General features: G+C 50.0%; 8 protein-coding genes and 1 non-coding gene across 9 annotated transcripts; 3 read left to right on the top strand and 6 right to left on the bottom strand.

Moving 5' to 3' along the window:
- Window positions 1–11: 11 nt before the first annotated feature.
- BDW74DRAFT_162620 (uncharacterized protein) lies at window positions 12–1,423 on the bottom strand. The gene is made up of 4 exons (XM_073725989.1): window positions 1,303–1,423; window positions 1,134–1,248; window positions 780–1,067; window positions 12–707 (listed from the first exon to the last, which is right to left on the bottom strand). The coding sequence occupies exons 3-4, from the start codon at window positions 864–866 to the stop codon at window positions 591–593; spliced, it is 204 nt and encodes a 67-aa protein (XP_073578780.1). The 5' UTR covers window positions 867–1,067; window positions 1,134–1,248; window positions 1,303–1,423; the 3' UTR covers window positions 12–590.
- Window positions 1,424–2,503: 1,080 nt separating this feature from the next.
- Window positions 2,504–4,400, bottom strand: BDW74DRAFT_188755 (WD domain protein; the record flags this gene model as incomplete). Its single annotated transcript, XM_073731803.1, has 2 exons — window positions 2,504–4,183; window positions 4,237–4,400. 2 exons carry the CDS (start codon window positions 4,398–4,400, stop codon window positions 2,698–2,700), a joined length of 1,650 nt encoding a protein of 549 aa, XP_073578779.1. The 3' UTR covers window positions 2,504–2,697.
- A 1,229-nt stretch (window positions 4,401–5,629) lies between these two features.
- Window positions 5,630–6,828, top strand: BDW74DRAFT_162613 (SAE2 C-terminal domain-containing protein; the record flags this gene model as incomplete). Its single annotated transcript, XM_073725988.1, has 1 exon — window positions 5,630–6,828. A coding segment is annotated over exon 1 (1,007 nt), but the record flags the coding sequence as incomplete, so codon positions are not given.
- Window positions 6,829–7,393: 565 nt separating this feature from the next.
- Window positions 7,394–8,877, top strand: BDW74DRAFT_105477 (peroxisomal membrane protein PEX16). Its single transcript, XM_073721607.1, has 3 exons — window positions 7,394–7,634; window positions 7,687–8,608; window positions 8,657–8,877. Exons 1-3 carry the CDS (start codon window positions 7,481–7,483, stop codon window positions 8,778–8,780), a joined length of 1,200 nt encoding a protein of 399 aa, XP_073578777.1. The 5' UTR covers window positions 7,394–7,480; the 3' UTR covers window positions 8,781–8,877.
- A 96-nt stretch (window positions 8,878–8,973) lies between these two features.
- BDW74DRAFT_183189 (ribonuclease H2 catalytic subunit RNH201) lies at window positions 8,974–9,978 on the bottom strand (the record flags this gene model as incomplete). The annotated part of the gene is made up of 1 exon (XM_073730446.1): window positions 8,974–9,978. One exon carries the CDS (start codon window positions 9,976–9,978, stop codon window positions 8,974–8,976), a length of 1,005 nt encoding a protein of 334 aa, XP_073578776.1.
- A 661-nt stretch (window positions 9,979–10,639) lies between these two features.
- BDW74DRAFT_t201 lies at window positions 10,640–10,723 on the bottom strand. The gene has a single exon. It is a non-coding gene; the product is annotated as a tRNA-Cys (tRNA).
- A 777-nt stretch (window positions 10,724–11,500) lies between these two features.
- Window positions 11,501–13,998, top strand: BDW74DRAFT_162606 (Cupin domain protein). Its single transcript, XM_073725987.1, has 5 exons — window positions 11,501–11,680; window positions 11,746–11,897; window positions 11,943–13,094; window positions 13,147–13,395; window positions 13,445–13,998. The coding sequence occupies exons 1-5, from the start codon at window positions 11,616–11,618 to the stop codon at window positions 13,663–13,665; spliced, it is 1,839 nt and encodes a 612-aa protein (XP_073578775.1). The 5' UTR covers window positions 11,501–11,615; the 3' UTR covers window positions 13,666–13,998.
- Window positions 13,964–15,286, bottom strand: BDW74DRAFT_105469 (tubulin-folding cofactor B). Its single transcript, XM_073721606.1, has 4 exons — window positions 15,249–15,286; window positions 14,661–15,077; window positions 14,381–14,600; window positions 13,964–14,319 (listed from the first exon to the last, which is right to left on the bottom strand). The coding sequence occupies exons 2-4, from the start codon at window positions 14,931–14,933 to the stop codon at window positions 13,994–13,996; spliced, it is 819 nt and encodes a 272-aa protein (XP_073578774.1). The 5' UTR covers window positions 14,934–15,077; window positions 15,249–15,286; the 3' UTR covers window positions 13,964–13,993.
- A 505-nt stretch (window positions 15,287–15,791) lies between these two features.
- Window positions 15,792–17,492, bottom strand: BDW74DRAFT_183186 (uncharacterized protein; the record flags this gene model as incomplete). Its single annotated transcript, XM_073730445.1, has 2 exons — window positions 15,792–17,357; window positions 17,412–17,492. 2 exons carry the CDS (start codon window positions 17,490–17,492, stop codon window positions 15,792–15,794), a joined length of 1,647 nt encoding a protein of 548 aa, XP_073578773.1.
- Window positions 17,493–18,216: the final 724 nt, after the last annotated feature.

The following is an 18,216-nucleotide window of genomic DNA, read 5'->3' as shown; positions in this document are numbered from 1 at the left end:
TTGACATTTGTACCCGGGGAGGCCAATGAGTCACCACCTCTCAAGTTTCAACCGGTGCGGTGAGCTTGACCAAAACAAGAGTGACGAAGAGCGAAGGCATGAGAAGTAAGTGTCAATATTGATTTTCTCCTCCTCAAAGGCTATACATCGCGCACAAATCCACCATACTCAATTTTGATCCCCCTTTTCTCTTTTTCGTACGATATTTTTGTTCCCTAAGTCTTCCGCAATACACAAGAGCATCCGTCCCATCAATCTATTCATCCACAACCGAGACAAGTATCTCCCGAGTCTTGAAACATAATCACCCGATCTCTAGTATTATGAGAGATACGCGAGGCAGGAAAGTCGTAAAGGCATGACTCAATAGTACAGGGATATCTCTTAAGTAGATATCTTGGTTAACCGACGGGGTTTGTTTAAGTCACTTCAGAACTGGGTTCTTAAGGCCAAGAGTATGACTCGGCCGACTGGTTTGAGCAAACGGAAAGCAAATCGTCATGAAGCAGACGGGTCGGAAATAATACCCCAGTACCCTTGATCACTGCACAAGATAGAGGTGTGACGATTGCAAAGCAGCTGATCAAGTATCAACTAGTTGTTGGGGCACGCGCTCTGGATGTGGCCGGGTTGCTTGCAGTGGTAGCAAACCCGCTCACCCTTAGCCTCTGTGGGACAATCGCGCGAAACGTGGCCGTTCTCTCCGCCTGCAATGACTCCGTCAGTATTCTATGCACAAAGTGCAAGAAAAAATGTGAAAGCTTAGACAGGCAACCTACAGTTATAGCACTTCTGGCCCTGGGTGCAGTCACGGGCCATGTGGCCGAAACCGCCACAGGAGTAGCAAGTCTGCTGACGACCACCATAGCCACCACCGAAGCCACCTCCGTAGCTACCACCCTGAGGGCAGTTTCTGGCGATGTGACCAACACGACCACACTTGTAGCATTCCTGGCCGCCGGCGGGGCGGTCGTTCTCACCGGCCTGAGGGCATTCGCGAGAGATGTGGCCTACACCGCCGCAACGGTAGCAAGACTTCTCCTTGGGGGCTTGAGTGCATTCACGACCTAGATCACAATGCAAATAAATCTCTGATTTGGAACGTTTGAAGGTAATATTACAGGTTCACTTACTGACGTGTCCTTGTCCTATGAGATGAAAACACCAGGTTAGAGAAGAACGAGTGTTGCGCGCATGAAGAAAATCCTTAATACTGGGAAAATATGATTCATACCACCGCAGTTGTAGCTGTAGGCGGGATGTTAGCAGATGAAGTCTTGGACAAATTTAGGGCGAACATACCAGGTAGGGGTTCCCTTCTTGGGGCAATCGCGAGCCTATTGTTTGACATTGTAAGATCCCACACAAGCAAAGAAGTTATACCCGATTAAGCTTGTATTTACCTGGTGGGTGGCCTCGCCGCCTATAGTTTAAGAGGTTGTCAGCCAGGAATTTCTTTCAAAAAAAAGAGTCACAGGGCAGCATTCAGGAATGGTTCCCCAGGCCTGGAACGAAACATGCGCAGCTCCGACGTGAGAAACTGAAGCAATTGAGACATCGAGAAGCCCAAAGAAGTAGAAACCTCTTGTTCCTCTTTAGTTCCTCTTTATTCCTTCGTAAAGCTCGAACTTCAACGTCGTGTGTGGGGAAAAAATTGCAACGGGATAATTGACACATGTCGTCTGTCAGATTTTTTGTTTTAACTCACAGTTAAAGCATACACGACCTCCGAAACTCATCTTGGCGGTTGATTGAGAGAATTGGGATCGAATTAGATTTTTGCTGGAAAAGAGCGAGTATTTGGAGGGGCGAAGAAAAATATGCACAAATTTAGAGATTTGCAGGGCGGAAAGAATCTTGATTGCAGATAAACGGGGGAGATATGGTCTCGGTGCGGGGGCTTTTAGGCTTGCCCTCGTTCCTGACTTTCTCAAGAGATGGCCTTTCACGCTTAGCTTTTGAATGCTCAGACATGTAATCAGATTCCATTCATTACAGAAATGTTTTTTTTTTCACTCAGTCTTCAATATGCTTATCACTCCTTCCTCTTCTCAAGCCCAGTCAACATCTTGCACGGAGCTCGGAAGGCCGACGCCGTTAAACGCCGTTTTGCCAACAGCAAGGAGCAAACGGACGCCAGAACATCATCCCATGGTACACATCAGAGTGAGTCCAGCTGCTCGACTGGCGTTTGCAGAGGTTCTGGGAACGGTCCGGGCGCTGCTTCACCCGTGGAGAAACCTGAGTCGATGCAATCTTCGCCCAGCTCAGTTCAGCAGAAATAGGTTATTTCGATGTATATATCTACTTATGCCTTGTTTCAAGTTTAGGAAGTAGACCGAGCAGATGACAACTTCTGGCGTTTGTGTAGGAGCACATTAGATGCGGCTCCTGGCAGCACCTAGGCGACGGGTATTTCGTAGACAATGGCCAAGGTCATGTATGAAAAAGTACGGAGTATTCGGTACAAGAGAGAAGACAAAAAATTGGTGAATGTTGGCCAAAGCACTGGCGCTTTATTGATCATCTTCCAAGGTCCCCAGGGCGTCCGCGATCTATCTACCTTGGTGGTTCAGAACCTTCAGATACATTCAGAATAAACAGTGTTGCTAAGAAGCGGGTATCTACATTTTATAAACACTGTAAATGTTTGACGAGATCCAGAGCCTCTCTCCAACATATCCTACTCTCTACAGGTCATCTGAAGTCATAAAACTCGAGAAGCTGTGGTCCGCATTCCTTCTCGCGGAGCAAAAGCAATCGTTCGTCATCAAACCCTATGCAGTCTCGCACTTTCGTCATTATGGGCGGTAATGAAACAGATGGCGATTCCGCCTGGCTGTGGTCCCGATGAAGCAGCCCAGAGAGTAAGTCTGGGTCTTGAGAATCTCGTATGCGCTGTTGAGTTTCAGGCTTGACTTTAATGCTGCTATCGCCGTGCAACATTCGTTGGCTACCAAGAGACGATACTAACGTTTCAAGCTCCCATATTCGGACCTCATCTCCGTGAGAACTCACGGAAACTGCCTTTCCCCGATCGCTTACTTGTGCCGCAGAAACGGACGAGGTATGACCCCATAGTTTCCGCCCACCCTTGACAAATAATCTGTTCGGAGTCGATACAACAAGGAACACAGTCAGCGTATTGTCCGCATGTGAAGTCAAGAGGTAAGGGTGCGAGTATGAAACCGAAGTTGGTGGATCTCGATGCAGTATAGTAGGCATTATAGATACAGGGATCTGCACGCTCGTCGACTGGGGCAAGCGATTTGAACCCACGCCATATTGTGTATCCACGGTTGTGGTGAGTCGTGATTCAGTCTGCTGGCCATTTTTGTCAAAATGTACTTCCTGGATCCCCAATGACCAACCGCAGCCAATGTGGAGGAAGCTGTAGATAATTGAAGCGACGATCACAGATCCTGTAAGGCGAACCGAAAGCGAGATTGGTGCGAGTATGTTATCCGCCTTCAAAGATGCGATAAGATGGGTTCCATTCCCCCATTCATGATCATCAACTCCCGATGGTAGTTTGTATAGCGACAACAGCATATGCTCGGAAACAACCATAACGTAAGGGTATGAAGCGGCCATGGCCGTGACGGCACCCTGAGTAGATGTATTCCGTGAAGAACGGATGATCAGTCGCGAGTTCACCATGTCCAGTTTGTATACGCTGAGCACGCCGTCGTCGAACCCTATAGCGATCTCTATACAATTCTTCTCCGGACCGCAAGTTGCAGTCAGTGCAGTTGGGGCGGCCAAAGGTTGCGACCCCGCGGCCACGAGAGCATGAGCTGCTTTGCACGTTCCCGGGCTCTCCACAGACCACACCCGAAGTCCTTCACAAGAGTCCGCTGTAAATACATATCCAGCACAAAGTGTGACTAGCATTGGCGGTCTGCGCTGGGATATCTGAACCCGGGTCACTCGGCAAGCACCTTTGGACCAATTATGCCTCAGCTGGTACTGTCGCTTCCAATTTGTGTCTCCATCCTTCTTATCCAGATGATTATGGTCCAACCATGTCGATACTCTAGGAGAATACTCGATCCTGGATGGTGGGAGAGAAGTGCGTCGGGAGCTCGCTAAGAGTCGTGCGCGGGGGCGTACCCATTTTGTGAAGTACTGTCGCTTCCAGATCTCAGAATCCACAGCCAGTGCCCGGAAGCGGTATGACAACCTGTAACGAAATGTGAGTTATACTTCGCGACAGCCTATTAATGGAATTCAGACCTTTGGCAAGTTAGAAGATCCGGTAATGGCAGGAAAGAAAGGATATGGAGCAAGATCTCATTGCTCAAAGACGTTATGAAATCGACCTGTGATCCGGGTTGAGTTATGCGCAATCTTTTCGGCGGTGGAGACTGATATAGCTCGTCATGATGCCGTTTGGCCATTTTGTGGCGTCCATGGTCAAAGACAGTGGAAGAGTACTCAAAACGCTTCGATTGTCGTTATCAGTACAGGTATGCTTATCAATAAGCATCGAGGTACGCGACAATACCAGTCTTCACGCGTTTATGTGTACAAGCCTCATCAGTTTGAGACTCGAGAATTCGCTCTTTGATAATATTTCCTTCATTAGCCTCCCGAATGGAGATCCTACCTAAACTTCACTTATCCCTCACCCAGGACTTAAAAAATCATTTCGACACTGCTTACTCGGATATCAATGCAGAAATCGCGGCATACAACGCGCGCGTCAAAGATGCTGAGTGGAAAGCCACGATTGCCGAAGAGGCTCACCAGAGGGCGGCGGCCGAAGTAGACATGTTAAGGCACGAGGTCTGCCTTCTACGAGAAGAACTACGACAAGACGAGGCCAATTTGAAAGAAGCCGAAGACGCCGCTGAAAGCGCGCTTCGATTAGACGAGACTTATGAGCCGGGGCGCGTCCTTGGGAACAAGGAATTTTCAGCTGTTGACACTGTGGACTTGAGAAGAATAAGCGACAAATATATCGAGCTGTACGGGCAAGCTGCAATAATCATTCAAGCCTCAGGAAATCTCAGAGACTTAGTTAAACGCCATAAAAACAAGGTAACCCGCTTGAAAGCGCTTCTCCGTCCAGGATCTGCGTCCGCGCTTGATACTAAGCTTGTCAAGCGCCAGCAACTCTCAGTAAGTCCAACTGACTCACCGGTGCTTCTTGGATCGCCATGCTCAATAGCCAATCCCCAGAAAGACCCAGCCAGGGACAAAGCAAACGTCTCATTTGGAGAAACGGCACTGGCTACAACCGTGGCTGTACCGGAACAAGACGGCACCATCACTAGGAATCAGCACAAAAGTTCGACCGATAGTCGACTGCAAGGGAATGGCTTAGGATTGTTGTCCACGCCATCAGACTCCTCAACAGAGGAATTACCGCCTATAAGTGGTGCTAATGCAACTGCATCGGTTGAACAACCGAAACGAAAGCGCTCTGCTGTAAGGCGGACGGAGTTGATTGACAATTGGACCGTTGAAAGTGCAGGGAAAGGAGGCGCAACCCATCCCATCATGATCAAAAGTGAGACTTTGTCATCTAGCCCTCTGATGGCTGGTCGGCATCAGCCTGGACCGCCTGGGCCGCCTGGAACTCAGGATCTTGATGACATCGGTGACACTGTCGTTACTCCCACGAAAAGAATTCGATTCTACAGTGATCAAGGTTACAGTGCCACTCCCAAATATTACCAAAATGGCTTGCGACTGGCATCGGGGCAACATGCGCCCAGTTCCCAACGTACAGATAGGAGGAATAATCGCATGTTGAGCATGCTTCGACCTGTCGACGGCAACTCACGGAGCCCAAGCACTGGGCAAGGAGCAGAATCCCCCCGGACAAGGGCCATAGGCGCCATAGCGAGGATATCTTCGATAACAGAAGATGGCGATGAAAACCTGCCAGTATCTTGGAGAAGAAAAAACAAATCACCCCAAAGCGATCACGCGCGAGACCTGTCAAAGGAGCATCGATTATCGAACCTTCTCGAAGGAACGCCAGCAAGCCGAGCGTTGCAGTCCAAGGTGGCTACTAATGTTTGTGCAGTCACTCCGAACTGTGGTTTACAGTCGAGTGTAAGAGGTAGCTCAATGACGACTGGCAGCGAACTGGAAGCTACGCCCGTTATATTACCGGCAACCTCAAATTTCTTGCGGGGTAGCCCTAAGCCCACTATGCGCGAGAGTTCATGTGATAAATTACAGCAGCAGTCAGAATACCTGGGCCAGCTCGAAGCATTGCCCGATGACGAGCCTTACAGAGCCCGCCCGCCTCAGCGACTCGGCCTCGAGCACTTCAAGATAAATCCAGAATATAACAATGGCTTAGACTACGCCTATGACACGGTTATTCGGAAAAGGGACGAGCGCAAATGCGCCAGTGGCTGCACGCGTCCTGGTTGCTGCGGGGAGAAATTCTCTGCCATGGTACGTTTTGGCATCCCCGCGGATGCTTCTGGCAGAGCAATGTGTGACCGTGAGATACTAGGAGAATTCCTGGGGGAGGACAAGAACGTGGACATGCTTAGCTCTGAGGCCCGTGATAATCTTCTAGTTGAGGCAAAAGCCAGGGTTTTTGCCAACCGGTTTGGTAAGCACAGGCATCAACACCACCGACCGGGCACACCCCCTGGGTTCTGGCGCACAGAAATGCCGGGTACACAGGAAATAGAGGAGGATCGCGAGGGTGCCCACAGATTGGAAAGGGAGAAGGTGCAGGAGCGCTATCGAGAAGCATTGCGTCCCGGTGGGCTATGGAAATTCGCAGATGAGTGACCGATGGCCGATGGCCGATGGCTCTTGGTCTCACTATAATACACCCTCTGGCCTGCATATAATACGATTTTGTCTGTCTCGGTGTTCTTTTTCATGTTTCGGGCATGGTCATGGTCTCTATCAAAACCATGAAAAAAGTACTTTTGGATTTTGGTTGTAGTCCGCCCCCCTCCCAGTACCATTTCCTAATCGTGGACATGTTCTATTATTCCAATGGCGCCAATTACTATGGATCATGATTATTTTCACGGGCTGTATGTAATAAATGCACAAAATAACCATTCAAATAAATAAGTCTCCCTTGGTTATATGTAGGCTGGAGAGCAGATAGTATTGTATAGCTCTTTCATGGAGGAATTGTAAAGATATATGTCTTGCCGTACGGTAGACTGGCGTTGAGATTCCAGCCGGTAAGGCCCAGAAACCCCCTTGACACCTATGTCAGTAACAGCTCTTGGAAGGCAATTTGTTGTACCTCGTAGGTTCCGGACGGAGTAAACCCTCTGTACGGAGTAAACTTACGGAGCACCTACCTCGGCATTTACCGTAGGTATCGTTGCTTGGCACACCTAGGTACGACACGTGCTGTCGCTCGCACCCCGGAATTCACCACTCCTGTCTGCAACATCTCATATCTGACCAAATCACTTGTCCGTAGCTTCCGATTCTTATTGCGTATCCGGGAACCTTCAAATGCGTCTACACTTATCCCGGTATGGAAGCCGCCTGGATGTCTAGAAATCCGGTTACCGCTATCCTCCTGCAGCCGTCCAAGTGGCTGCCACTGTATGAGGACTTCGTGACCAAGAATGCCAGCTCAATAGGACAGGTTGAGTCGGCGCTCAGGTCATTGACATACATTATCCCAGGTCAGTCATATCGATATCACGCTCGATCAAAAACTGATACTTATCTCACTAGGACGCTATCGCGACTCAGAAATACCTTCTGAATGTGGTAAGTGGTTTGCGCCGACCTTTCCGAGTGCGCGATTAATCAAGAGCCCAGTTCATTCAGGTGTTCAGTTATTGTCGCTGTATCATGACTCTTTGATATCCAAAGTCATATCCAATCTACCGCCAACCATACGTCGACCAACGCCTACTCCGCATACCCGTTATACCAAGTACTGGCTATCACAGTCACTTTTATATCGAAAAGTAGCACTCACGCTCCAAACCATACAATACACGGAGCTGCTATGGGAAATGGTCGCGCGACGCCGCGGCGAGAAGGTCCGTTGGCGCGTTGTCGTTTTCATCGAGATCCTGAAGGCGATTTGTCGCCTATTCCTACTGCGCCTCACGAACTCGCGCCCGCTAGTTAGCCCACCACTACCTGAGCGAGAAATAGACCCTAGATCATCGGAAGAAAATGAGGGAGACTGGAATGGGATGGAGTCTCCGGTCAGTGAAGGGCCCTCCGACCTTAACTGGACCATGCCTCGTACTGGGCTTTCGCTTCCTTCTCTACCCGACGCGAACGATGTTTCGAACTACCTCATCTCTAAAGTTTTGACAGCGGACGATATCAAGCCTCCGAAAGCTCTTCTGCACAGGGTAAATGGCCAGGGCCAATTAGCAGAAGTTATGCATATTCTCCGGCCGGTTATTTACACTCTGGCGCTTCAGAAATGGAATAAGGATTATCGAAGCTGGAGGCCTTGGTTGATCGGCTTTGGGATGGAATACGGATGTCGGCAGTTGGCCAAGGCCGACTTCCGAGAGAGAGTTGCTGGGGGACTCCGCGGACTGACCGGTCTCGAGAGAGAGGAGCTGAAGAAGAGGGGCTGGTCGATGGGCTGGTGGCTGATGAGGGGGGCATTCTATGAAAACATCACAAAGTACGTTGTTGTTCCGGAAATTGAACACCGACATACTGACTTTGGTAGATCTACACTGAAAGGAATCACGAATAAGATGAAAGGAAAGCCACTTCTTGACCTCCTGGGCAGTATTGTTGAGGATTACGAATATCTATGGGACAACTACTACTTTTCGACAGCTACGCTATGATTTCCTTCAAAGTGGGCGTGTGGATTGGAATGTCATTTTAATATAGCAGATACCCGACAATTATCTTGACGCCTTATAATACATCTTTATGGTAAGTATCTAGTGCTCAATCATTATGGATTGAAAAAGTGACTTGTAGTCCATGTGGAAACCACCGCATATAATATATCATTTCGTGTATCTACATGGAGGTTCATAGAACTTCCGCGGTCTTCTTTCCAAACCACTCACGGAGTTCCTGATCCGGGCCTCTAGGCGTACCACCAGCCGCCAGCAGAAAATCCATAAGCTGCGTATTGTCCTCCTCAACTGGCCAGTCAACCTTCTCTCCGCCCTTGACCTCGAGCATCTCTTTGGCCGTCCCCCAACTGAAGCGACACTCATTCCCCCACCCAAAGATAGGGTCCATATTATTCCTTAACCAACCCACACACTTAGAATCCGATGGATACCCACTCCCCCAACCGTCACCCTCCCCTCCGACCTCCTTGAAAATCTCATAACACACCTCCAGGGCGACGTCTCTCGTAACCTTCGCCACCACACTCGCTGCGCTAACGCAAGGGTACAGCGAGTCCGCCTTCTTCGCGACCGTGATCCTCAGCGATGGAAACACCATTTCCAGCTTCTTCTGGTAATTCGCCGGATTCCCAACCGTGTCGATATAGACCTCGCGCACATTCAGTTTCTTGTCTTCCACCACGCCTCTGATTAACTCGATCGTTGCATCCATTGCTTGCGCATTCAGGTTATAAGCGCCTGCTGCAGGCCGCATCATCCCTGACGATATATCCCGCGCGGAAAGGAGCTTTGTCGCCCACCCGCATGATTCGTGGAGTGACGAGCCTTTTGTGCAAAGAATGCGCATGAGATTCGCCCTCACGCCCGCGGTAAGGACTTTACTGTCGTCGAAGCTGTATTCTTTTGAGAGGAGCGAGTGATGCAGGGAACTGGGGAGGTAGAAGGCGCTGTAGACCATTGGCCCTAGGACGGGGCCGCGACCGGCTTCATCGACGCCAAGGATGAGATAGTCTGATTCTGTATCTGTAGTCGTTGTTTGGATAGAGATCGCTGGCGGGGTGGGTGAGAAGTGTGCGTAGGATTCGCCGGCAAGCAGCCGCGGTTTGTCTATGCTTGGGGGAAGTATGGATGGGTCGATCGCGGCGGGATTTGGGCTGATTGACTTGGCTTCCTCCATTTCGACGGATGATATACGATCTTGATGAGGTGACTTTAGGATTGAGCTGAGTTGGGTCATATTAAAGAAATCAACTGAAAGTAGACGATGTAGGGATGGTCGTCTAGGAAGACGCGTCGCGCGAAGCGCGTTCCACTTAAAGGCTTGGTTGGCTGGCTCCCTGAAAACAGGAATCGGAACAACACAAGATACCCTACAACGAGGTTCAAAGGAGATATAAAGAAATATATGGCGGACTGACGACCACTACTGACGACATGTAATAGGACGCAGGTGATACATATGTACACCACACTGTCTGGACTTACATAATTGAACTTTACCTGTCGAGGTGTCCATGCTATTTATATAGACCATGACCAAATATTGTTATGAGTCAGGTTTCAGTATCAAAAGACGTGTATACTGCACAGCCTAGAAACCTAGCTATTAAATATATCATTAATAATGTCTAGACTCTAGAGAACTTGGACATGGTTATGCATATGTCTAGAGCAGTGACGCACTGACGCCTAAGCAAGCGTTATTATTGCCGGCTACTAGTCGCATAGCCGCGCTACGCGGCCCCCCGCCCGGCATCCCCGGCATCCGCGCCAGCCAGCGCCATGATTCTACCACAGCGATGTACAGAGTAATAAAATAACCAAAAAAGATCAATACAAGGGCCGACCGCGACTCGAACGCAGGACCTAGCGGAGAACATTAAACTGCAGCCGCTTGCTCTACCAAACTGAGCTATCGACCCGTTTATGACTCACTCAGAATTTAATGAAGTTATATGGTAATATTATAGACGAGCGGCAGGCAACGGAGCAGATGGTGAGGTTTATGACTTTGAACCCTGTCCAGCCGCCGTTCAGTCATGGACTCATGAAATAGTAGTACGCTTGACCCATTTGAAGTTTACTCCATACGCTCTGTGCTAGCCCAAAGGGGGCTAGCGCTTCACCATCGACCAATCACACGCGAACGATCAATGGTTAGTTCGGGTAGTATATTGAGGTAGGACTGGAGCAACTCCCCGACTCTTGACCACCTGAGGGGCCGGGGCTGCATCAAACTGCGAGCTCCTTCTAACAAGCACATTCTACTCCGTAACCAGTTCTGATGATTGATATGCACGGTTTAATGTACTCCCAGGATTTGACTTGAACAGCTCGGTTGATTGGATTGGGTGTTGTTTCTCTTTTCAAAGATGAAGAAGTCCAGGACAGGTCGTGGACAAAATATAGCGGGTTATTGTCTGTTGCGATCACTTGCATTCATGACATTTTCACCCAATCCATCGAGTGACAGTCCTGTAGCCTCAGAGCAGCCGGCGAACAAAATGCTAGCAAGACGGCAGCAAAAACAAAAACAAAAAAAACATAGGGAAATTGAAAGAACAGGTGAATACATGCTGTCGAGTGCGGAACGCGTCTTGAACCGTTTTGGACTAGCGCCCTCCGCGTGTCATGATTCCAAGTCCCCTCCAGCTTCTTTTCTCTCCAAGCTCAATTCTCACTCAATATATCTCTTTAGACGACCATCCATACCGAATTTTCGGTCCGTAGGACTAGCCGGCGATCGAAACCAAGCTTGCCACCCACGACATCCGTGAAGACCAGCCGCGGAGACCACATTGACTTATCGCAATAATGGCTCCTCGGGCCTCATTGAAGGCTCGCGACTTCGATTACTCGAATGTCGGGAAAGCTGGAAGGTATATTCTCATACCATAATGCTTGTCCGTAGAGCCTTGGGGCGCGACTGACTAACTATCAACAGACGCACAGGCATCACCCTTGCGGAGGGCAAGCGGGATGAATATGGAATGGAGGAAGTCGACGGAATATTCTCATCACCAGAAAAATCGCCCGTGCAAGAGAATGGCTTCGACAATAGCGAGTCAATAGGTTCCGATATGTCCATTGACGAGGGTATGTCTCCCCAATACACCAAGGCAACGAAACTGATCACCGAAGGCAACGGCCCCGGCCCCGCGGACTTCCTCAACGGCGTCAACGGTTCACGTACGCCTCGTCTTCCCCGGCCCATTGCACGATCGCCATCAAAGTCCGGCATGACCGGATCTCCGCGCAGGACTCCCGGTCTGCGCTCGTCCCAGAGCCCACAGCGCGATCTACCATCGTCTAGCCCGTCTGACGGCAGGAGCGTGCGAAGAGACGCGCGACGGGACCTGTCCCCTCTTACCGACCGTTCCATCAACGCCACGCCTTCACTAGAGCACTCACACCCTACGCGCGCCAGGGGGTTGAAACAGGTAGAAAAGCAACCGCAGATCAACTATTCCGACAGTGACGCCAACGCCGATGAGAATGGAGACTCGTTTGATCATAGCGGCTTTGTTGGTGGCTTCAATGTCGTTGAAGATACAATGATGGGTGACCACTCAGAGGGACCTGAGGACAACAGCGCTGAAGAAGAACCGCCCCGGATACCTGCGCCCGAGAAGCGCATAGGGTCAAGAAGGGGTCGCAAACCGGCAGGGGCCGCGAAAACAGTATCAACCAGCGCATCACAAGATGCGGCAGAGGAACGCAACTCAACACAGAAACGAAAGCGCGCCGGACGACCGCCCAAAACCCAACCCCAACCCACGGATGACAGCCAAGATCAACGGCCGCAGAAGAAGGCCAAGATATCTGCGCCAAAGCGTCAGATCTCGGGCTCTTCAGGTGACCCCGAGCTGGACAAGGTGGTAGAGAACCATATCAATCGGACTGGTCCACTCAAACACCGGAGCCTATATATCCTCAAGCGTGAAGCCCCTACAGATCCATCTGCCACGCACACCCGATCTGGACGTGTATCCGTCAGACCACTGGCCTACTGGAAGAATGAGCGCTGTGTATATGGTGACGAGGAGGCAGCCGAGGGACAGCGATTCCCACTCTCGAAGATTAAGGAGATTATCCGGACCGAAGAGCTAGAGCCGGAGAAAAAGAAGAAGCGGAGGGTCAAGAAATCAAATTCGAGAAAAGGCAAGGTTGAAAGCGACTCCGAGGATGAGCAATACCGCGACCCTTACGAAGAGAAAGGAGGTGTTTTACACGGTTATATCCGGAAATGGGACAACGAAACACAAACGGCTCTAGACGAGGAAGAAGTATTAGGCACGTGCCCCCCCTGCGTTAACCACCAATCAACCAAACTAACAGACCATAGACATTGCATACGCCCCATCAGGTATTGAGACTCGGGACGTCAAAGGCGCATCATTTAGGTTCGCTAAGCTTCTGAGCTCTCCCTTCATCGGCTCAGGCATCGTCGAACTACCCCCGGGCGGAGTCAAGAAACCCAAAAATGCAAAGAAAATGCATATGATATTCTATGTTGTTAATGGGCGAGTGCTAGTAGATATCTCTGGCGTCCAATTTAGTGCTGGCAAAGGATGCGTCTTTCAAGTCCCTCGAGGTGAGTCCTGTTCATCACACTAATTTAGGCACATCGCTAATTCTCTTAGGCAATTACTATAGTTTCGCCAATACATACAATAAAGACGCCCGTTTGTTCTTTACACAAGGCTGTGTTCCTAGCTCGGCAGATGGTGACGATACTCCTGGCTCTGCCTCCAAAACCGATGCGCTTGATGGCGAGTCAAATACTCCACCAGCACGCCCCAAGGGGCAGAGAGCTACGGCCGGCAAGGGTAGACCTAAGGGAAAGCAGAAGGTCACTGCCTGATATGGAGAAGCGATTATCATCCTCCATGCCCCTTTATTTCTCACCCGGCCTCATCGGCTTAACACCCATCATTTTTTGCATACCGTAATGTGCCACATTCCAAAGTGTCTGACCATCTTGATGTAGTCTGGACACTGTTCCGCCTATTTTGGTTTTAGCGATGTTTTCATGTTACCCCGGTACGGTGTTGGTGTATCTATCTATCAAAGTCATAATCTTCAAGCATTCTACCTTGTACGCATTTTCGACAGCGCAAGCTAGTGGGGTTCACAAAGGCAAGGGGACATGGCACACGTTTAATGATGATTGCCTCAATCGAACTTCTGTACTATATTTCCTCCATACCCTCATCTAACTCATCATCTAACCCTAACGGCGGGAAATCTCCGACCTGCACCTTCTCCGGTTTCACAAAGACACCGCTCTTATTCGGGCATGTAAAGTATCGCCTCCCATTGACGCTTCCGTCGTTCTTCCCCGTCGGCTCGTCGAGCTCGATCCCAACCCAAATGGGCAACGCAGAGGCGTCAACGGTGTCCACGTCAACACCGGGAACCGGGATTGCGGGAACAGAGCCGACAAAGCGGATCGTGCCGCGGCGAATATGGGGCGGTGAAGAGGGAAGGATGATTGCCCGGCTTGTTACAGAAATGCCTGTATCGCAGCAATGTTAGCACCGCGAACCGTAGAAGCTAACGGAAAGCAGGGCACCTACCGCGCTTATCAACCTCCTCCCTATCCTTCCTCGTCTGCTCAGCCATCGCCTCAACCGGCAAAAGCGCATTCGGATCGAACCGGCCCAGCTTCTGGTTCTTTTTCCACGCCAGGACCGAATTCGGCAAGCTCTCGTAGGCCTCGGTGGGAAGGACATATTTCTCCACGGAGGAGAGGTCGGTGTAGTTCACCCGTGCCGCTTGTGGGCGTGTATCGTGGACCTATACAAATCATCAATTAGAACAGTGCCACCCTTTATCGGAGGCGCGCGCTGGCCGTACCTCAATCTCGCTTCCCCTCAGCAAACCCCACTCCCCGATCGTCGTGTCATCTCCATCAAGCCACTGTTCTGCGCGGCCGGGGGTCTTGAGGCGGAGCCGTTGGCTGCTGGGTGGGATGCCGGTCATGGTCTCGAGCTTTGACTTGACTACTTCGACGGTCCATGTTGGGGTTATGCGGCGCTCTGAGTGCAGGCGGGGTTCAGCGGAGGGGGATGATGTGGACGGGGTGGTTATTGCAATTGGGATGTCGGCTGGTGTTGGTAGGAAGGACATTTTCGTATGGGTCTAAAGGCCTGGCCTGGCGGTCGATGCGAAGCGGAGGGCCCGGGGAGTAAACTGTTCGAGACTTGAATTGGTGCGGGTATATGGTGAAGAAGGCGTAACAGGAGCTAGCTATGACAGATTTGAATGGGATTTCTAAAAGGCAGTAGTTAGTCGAAGTAATGACAAGGATAATCAAAGCAAATGGAATGAGATGGCAGTTGTTGGGGTGCGGGGAGCGGATCTCGATTTGATGATCTCAAGTCATGGACGCCGTACGACTCCAGGATATGGTCTAAGCTGCAGAACGACGGGATCATCACGTACAGGCAATTGGATACGGTCTGGAGGAGAATGGAATGAAGTTAGTTCGACTGTGACTGAGAATAGAAAATCAGGGCGGGGTGGTTTATGATAAGATGCTATGCGGGGCTTTGATATTCGGATTGGCCAATCAGAAGCTTGTGCCTGAAGCCTTATCCCGGCATCTCTTGTTATTATTAACTTCTTATTATACGAAGTAGCACTGCATATGATTCTATTCTATAGATCCATTAACCCAATACAAAACAAGAACAGCAGAACTAATATGTACAGAAGAAGCCTCAACATTCAAGCCGCCTGGCCATACATTCCTCTCCCAGGTTACTTCGCTTGCGTTTCCCTGCCTGCCCCGGTTCACGATCACCACGAGCAGTAGAAATAGGGCTGCCGGCGGAAGTCAAGCCCGGCCATCTCCATTCCCTCTGACTGACCATGCAGCGCTTGAAGGCTTTGGTGCACTATTTGAGAGCCAGCTCGCCCAGCTGCCTGCTTAGGGCCACTGATGGTACCTTGCTCGGCTCTGGCCTCGTCGATGCCGTTGTAGCACTACAGGCCTGCATTGGCAGATTCACCACCACCTGATGCCGATGGTGCCTTGCCCGGCTTTGGAGTTGTCACAGCAGGACTCACAGCAGCAGCAGCTTGACCGACATCAGCAGCTTTGCCGGCCCCGCCACCACCATTGGCTTTGCCAGCACCACTTCCTTTGCCAGCTCCAGTTCCAGCTCCGCTGCCAGCGCCAGCCCCTTTACTAGCAGAATTACCCGGCTTTGCTTTCTTTCCCCCACCTCCATCTCGATCTCCACCATTCCCATCACCTCCATCATCATGCTCTCGCCTTTTGAGCTTGATGATCCCCGTGCCTTCCCAAACCTCTCCAGTATCTTTGGAGGTAAACGTCACAGCAAATGTGGCGGGTTGGACCTTCTTGCCGCGGCCCAACTCGATAAGCTTCTTGTCCCTGGGAAGCTCGAGAAGCTTACCAAAGTTGTATTGAACTAGACCTGAGTCTGAGTTAATGGTGATTCCTTGCTCTAAGAAAACACGCATCTCGAAGTTCTTCGGAGGGTCTCCACTGAGCGGAAGCTGCCGATAAGCAAGCAACACGGGTAGTTGAACGGTGTTTGTGAACGTACTCAGCACCTGGTCTAGCGTAAGATCCGGTGACACCTGACCCTTGCTGACCCTGGCCCATGTGCCTGTAGGCTGCTTGACAACGCACACATTGTGTTCATCCTTGGGAGCGACAGGAGCAACTTTGCAGTAAGTGAATACCATGGAATAGAGCTCGTACTTGATATCTTGTGCTTTGGGGTCCGATTGCATTTTGCCTGGAATTGTTAAGTGTTCTTTCAGGTCGAGTCTGCCGTTCAGCTTTTGAGTACCATCCTTGTTATTCTTGACATGATTGGCTCGAATGAAAAGGACCTCAGGAAGATGGCTGAGTTTGGTGGTGGTGTGCTTGGAATCCTTGGTGACTGTGTCACATTTCCCACACGTCCTCGAAACGGACTCGGTTGCTCCACTCTTCAGGTGAACATCAATCGCTTCGTGGACTTCATACAGAGGTAGGTCAGTAGTTGTATCTTCGTACTGGGAGGTCAAGAGGAATTGCTTGTCCTCTTTTGATTCCGCATGCTTGCACTTTGGACAAGTATGGTAAATGACGCGCTTGACCTTGAAATAATCTTCCAGTTCCGCAACTCTCTTGGGATCTGCCGCACGAATATTGACCTCGAGCTGTTCAAAGAATAACCTCACAAAAGTTCGGCAATCCAGCTCGTCAGTCGACTTAGCGTACCTACTGCATGATGTCTTAAGCAACACACCCCAGAGAGCCTTCATACAATTTTCGTCAGTTTCCACGCTCCTATTTCCGTGCCAGTAGAAATCAACCAAATCTTGAAAAATGCTGAGCAAGCTTGGCTTTTTCAACCTGCTCGCTTTTGTATGACGGTCTGTTACTTCGGCCATCCAAAACACCAGCAGTAGAGTATGGACAAGCATGACCATAACGGCGTTCCTGTAGCTGAGTTTGCCAGGGTTCTTGAAGTCTCTGGTCATGAGCGCCGGGTAATTGTCATCCCACTGAGACCGTACGCAAGTTCGACTCTGGACAAGGTCAGGGAACACTGCATGCTATGTCTTGGGTAGGGTTCAACTTACTCCATCCTTTTCGTCTTTCCCTTTTCCATTATTTGCGCCAATAGATACAACCTTCTTCGAGCTTGAGCTTGAGCTTGCCATACTTTGATCTTGTTCCAGGATATGCTACGCGCAGCGTTGCGGTCTGGAAATCCGACTTGAGATAAATTGCAGTGACTTGGTAGGAGCAAAAGCGGGGACTTCGTTGTGAATGTGTAATTGGAGGCATTGCTGCGATGCATCGACGTCTGGAGATATAAAGATTATGGCGACTGTCTTTTGTGGATAAGAATTCTTTGAGAGCAGGGATCTCTCGCATTGTCATGCTGATGGCAGACATGGCGAAGCTTTGAATGTCTCAAGATATGAATAGTCTGAAGAAAGTATGTGGAACGGTCAAAGGGCCTGCCAGAGTTATTTGTAGCGAAGGATAATTTTAGGCATTGTAAAGAAGAATTGATGGTAGTTCTTTTATGGATGTTGGTCGGTGTTCAGGTTTCAGACACAACAATGATTGTGGATAACAAAGGCAGTAGCAATCTTGGTGACCTGCGACTCTGGACAAAGAGGCAGGAGATAACTCCTGTCAACAAGTTCTATCGCCCATAACCTCTTCACAATATGACACAGAACAGAGAATGCAATTCTGGTCACTACAATGGACTACTCTCTGCGCAGTAAATGACTCCTGTCGATGTATATCCTACCAAGGCGTTTCCTGGTCTATGACCAGTTGTAGCACACACATTATGACACCATCAAGCAAATTTCAGAAGATGTCGTTTCCTTGGATTGGTATGCTACTGCACTTGGGGACATTGGTCAA

Source organism: Aspergillus multicolor, assembly GCF_047715735.1.
Source record: "Aspergillus multicolor strain CBS 133.54 unplaced genomic scaffold BDW74scaffold_42, whole genome shotgun sequence".
Classification (NCBI taxonomy): domain Eukaryota; kingdom Fungi; phylum Ascomycota; class Eurotiomycetes; order Eurotiales; family Aspergillaceae; genus Aspergillus; species Aspergillus multicolor.
The sequence above is the reverse complement of the archived record's forward strand: the minus strand, read 5'-3'. Positions and strand labels throughout refer to the sequence as shown.